The sequence below is a fragment of the Vitis vinifera genome, chromosome 4 (assembly GCF_030704535.1).
Source record: "Vitis vinifera cultivar Pinot Noir 40024 chromosome 4, ASM3070453v1".
In the NCBI taxonomy this organism is placed as follows: domain Eukaryota; kingdom Viridiplantae; phylum Streptophyta; class Magnoliopsida; order Vitales; family Vitaceae; genus Vitis; species Vitis vinifera.
This window is the reverse complement of record NC_081808.1, coordinates 25,825,596-25,828,332: the sequence shown is the minus strand read 5'-3', so window position 1 is coordinate 25,828,332 and position 2,737 is coordinate 25,825,596. Positions and strand designations below refer to the sequence as shown.

Sequence of the window (2,737 nt, the reverse complement as noted above, 5' to 3'; positions counted from 1 at the left end):
TAGGGAAGAAGTATTTTAAAAAATTTAAAGAAAAGGAATAGAAAACAAAAAGAAATTAAGAAGAAGGAATTGAGAGAAAGAAGTACGATGATCAGACGTAGCTCTCCCGGCTAATGCACTCTGGGGTCCAACCAGAGTCGAAACGAGAGGATGTATCATCCGTGATGTCAATATCGGTAGCCGTGGGAACAGAAGCCATGGATGGCCACACAAAAGCGGGCTTGAAGGGCGGGACATAGGGCACCGATACAGATCCCGATAAAACCTGAACAATGGCCTGTGTCTTGGGCCTCTCAGTGGCTATAGGATGCGAGCAAGCCAGCCCCAGCAGCAGAAGCCTCTGAGCCTCCTCAACCACGTAATCATTCCCCAGCCTCTCATCCACCGCCTCAACTATGCGCCCTTCTCGATGCAGACACCACACCCAATCCACTAAGAAGTGGAAGGTAGCGTCGCTGGCCCAAGGACGCTGAGCGCACACCACCTCCAGCAAGACCGCCCCGAACCCGTAGACGTCAGACTCTGGGGTGGCCTTCCCAGTATGGAAACACTCGGGTGCAATGTAACCCATTGTACCCGGCACTCCCTCCAGCTCCGCGTATGAGTTCTTCTCATTCTCCAAGGCTCGCGCAAGTCCAAAGTCGCCTAGCCGCGCATTGTAGTTGGAATCCAACATTATGTTGCTGGCCTTAAGGTCCCGATGCACCACTCTCTGATCGTACTCGTTATGAAGATAATGTAATGCTGATGCTACCCCCGCTATGATCTTGTACCTCACACTCCATTCCAGCGTCCGCATCTCCCTTCCGCAGAAAAGCTGTTTATCCAGACTCCCATTTGGCATGTAATCATACACCAAAAGAAGCATTCCATTCTTGTGGCACCATCCTGCATTTCGTTTTAGCTTATTTTTTTGTCTGTCTCAAAGGTGAGATCAATGAATTAACAACACCCACAAAATTCTGGAATGAATGATCAATGAAACAATTGTTTTCTGTTTTTTAAGGTGATTCTAGAAGGGTTAAAAGCGATTTCTAATATTTTTAACAAACATTTACAGTTTCCTCTTATAAATTAAATGTTTTTATTTCAGTAAAGCACATTTCCTGTGTTTTATGTAGCTGATTTTGGGAAGAGACATTTAATGGATTAATTTGGGAAAGCCTCGAGAAGCAATTATTTTAATATGGAATGGCCGGAGAGGGAAAAAAAATTATCTTTGAATTATTTAAGGTATCCAATTAATATATATCAAATTTTAATTTCGATTTTTTAAAATATAAAACAAAATCTAGATCGTTCAATGTACGCCGAATTCCAAAACCAAAAGAAATGCGCAAAAAAGGCCTGGACATACCGAGTAATGGAACAAGATGCTTGTGGCGAAGGCGATTAATTATGGTAAGCTCAGCCAAAAAATCGTCTTTACCCTTGACGTCTCTGGAGAACTTCTTGACGGCAACATGAACATGCTCCTTGGGCAGTAGTCCTTTGTACACGACTCCGAAGCCACCTTCACCCAGCTTCAGCTTCTCATCGAAGTTGTTTGTGGCCTTCTTCAGATCCTTGAACTCAAATTCCCTGGGCGTCCCCGGCAGGCTTCTCAGGGTTCCCAATATGTTTGGATCCGACTTTGCCCTCCGCTTCTTCTGGACGTAATACCACAAAAACACACAAGCTATGAGCACGACTACTATGGCCGGCACCCCAGCACCCAAAACCACCTTCACCCACTCGGCGTCCCCGTCCTCCTCCAGCAACTCCACAGTCAGGTTCCACTGCAGCACGCAATTGAGCTGAGTCGCGTTCCCTGTTGACGCCGCGAATCCCATGTACGAGTACTGCTTTACTATCTCTCTCAACTCAACCTTCGCGCTCATCACTGGTTCGGCGGGCCTGGGATTCCCTTCCTCCACCATGTATACGTCCATGACCTTGTTTTCGCCGTCGTACTCTACCCATACGCTGTAATTCTTCGGATCCAAAGGGGCGATCTGGATGCCCAAGTCGGACAAGGACACGGTTCTATTAGATCGGATGCTGTTGATGTCCAGGCCAATATGGTTGTCATTGGAATCAAAATCCTGTTTGAAGGTGTCCAGCTCCACGGCGATCAAGTGGTTGTTGGGGTTGCCGTCGGTGGTGGAGTTGGTCAACCCAAGGTACTCACCGTCGCTGCCAGGTGGGAGGTTCAGGTCCGGCGCTATGATGAAGGCGAAACCTTCGCCCGGGGCTGAATCATTATTCAACCGAAAGATGTTGATGAGGAAGGAAGAGTTGAAGGAAGCCACCCTTCCATTGCCATCTCCCTCCCAAAGCTTGAATGGTCGATTGAACAATACTCGGCCTGACCTGTGCGCTAGGCTGAAGTTACCGGCCGAATCGGGAGTCACCTGCAGGGCTCCGTTGCTGATCATAGCCGGTTGTACAACTGCCAAGGAATCATAATGGGAGTTGTCGAAGGGCCCCAACTCAAAGCCGGAAGTTTTCAGCTTCTGAGCTCCGGCGATCGAGCGACTTAACAAGATGATGGCAAAGGCTATCCAAGCCGGCATGCCCATTTGGAACTGGAATAGCCAATAATACCAAGTGTATTTTCTGCAGCAGACTGCAGCCATGGTGACCAGCAGTTTCCTTTATTTTTGTTCTTCCTTTTGCTTTTTGTGTGGTTGACCTAGAGGGTGAGTGGAGAATTGACCATATGGAGCGCTTTTCCTCTCCGATTTCTGCCTTTTTC

The 2,737-nt window shown here is 47.6% G+C and overlaps 1 protein-coding gene across 1 annotated transcript; it reads right to left on the bottom strand.

The window, feature by feature from the left end:
* LOC100251677 (probable L-type lectin-domain containing receptor kinase S.5) lies at nt 1–2,737 on the bottom strand. Its single transcript, XM_002263175.4, has 2 exons — nt 1,358–2,737; nt 1–888 (listed from the first exon to the last, which is right to left on the bottom strand). Exons 1-2 carry the CDS (start codon nt 2,616–2,618, stop codon nt 92–94), a joined length of 2,058 nt encoding a protein of 685 aa, XP_002263211.2. The 5' UTR covers nt 2,619–2,737; the 3' UTR covers nt 1–91.

What these genes read in the sequence shown, in the direction of transcription:
- LOC100251677 (XM_002263175.4), bottom strand. Translation starts at nt 2,618, where the DNA reads ATGGCTGCAGTCTGCTGCAGAAAATACACTTGGTATTATTGGCTATTC. An exon ending in GCATCTTGTTCCATTACTCG is followed by an intron (nt 889 to 1,357) that starts GTATGTCCAGGC and finishes AACGAAATGCAG; the next exon opens with GATGGTGCCACAAGAATGGA.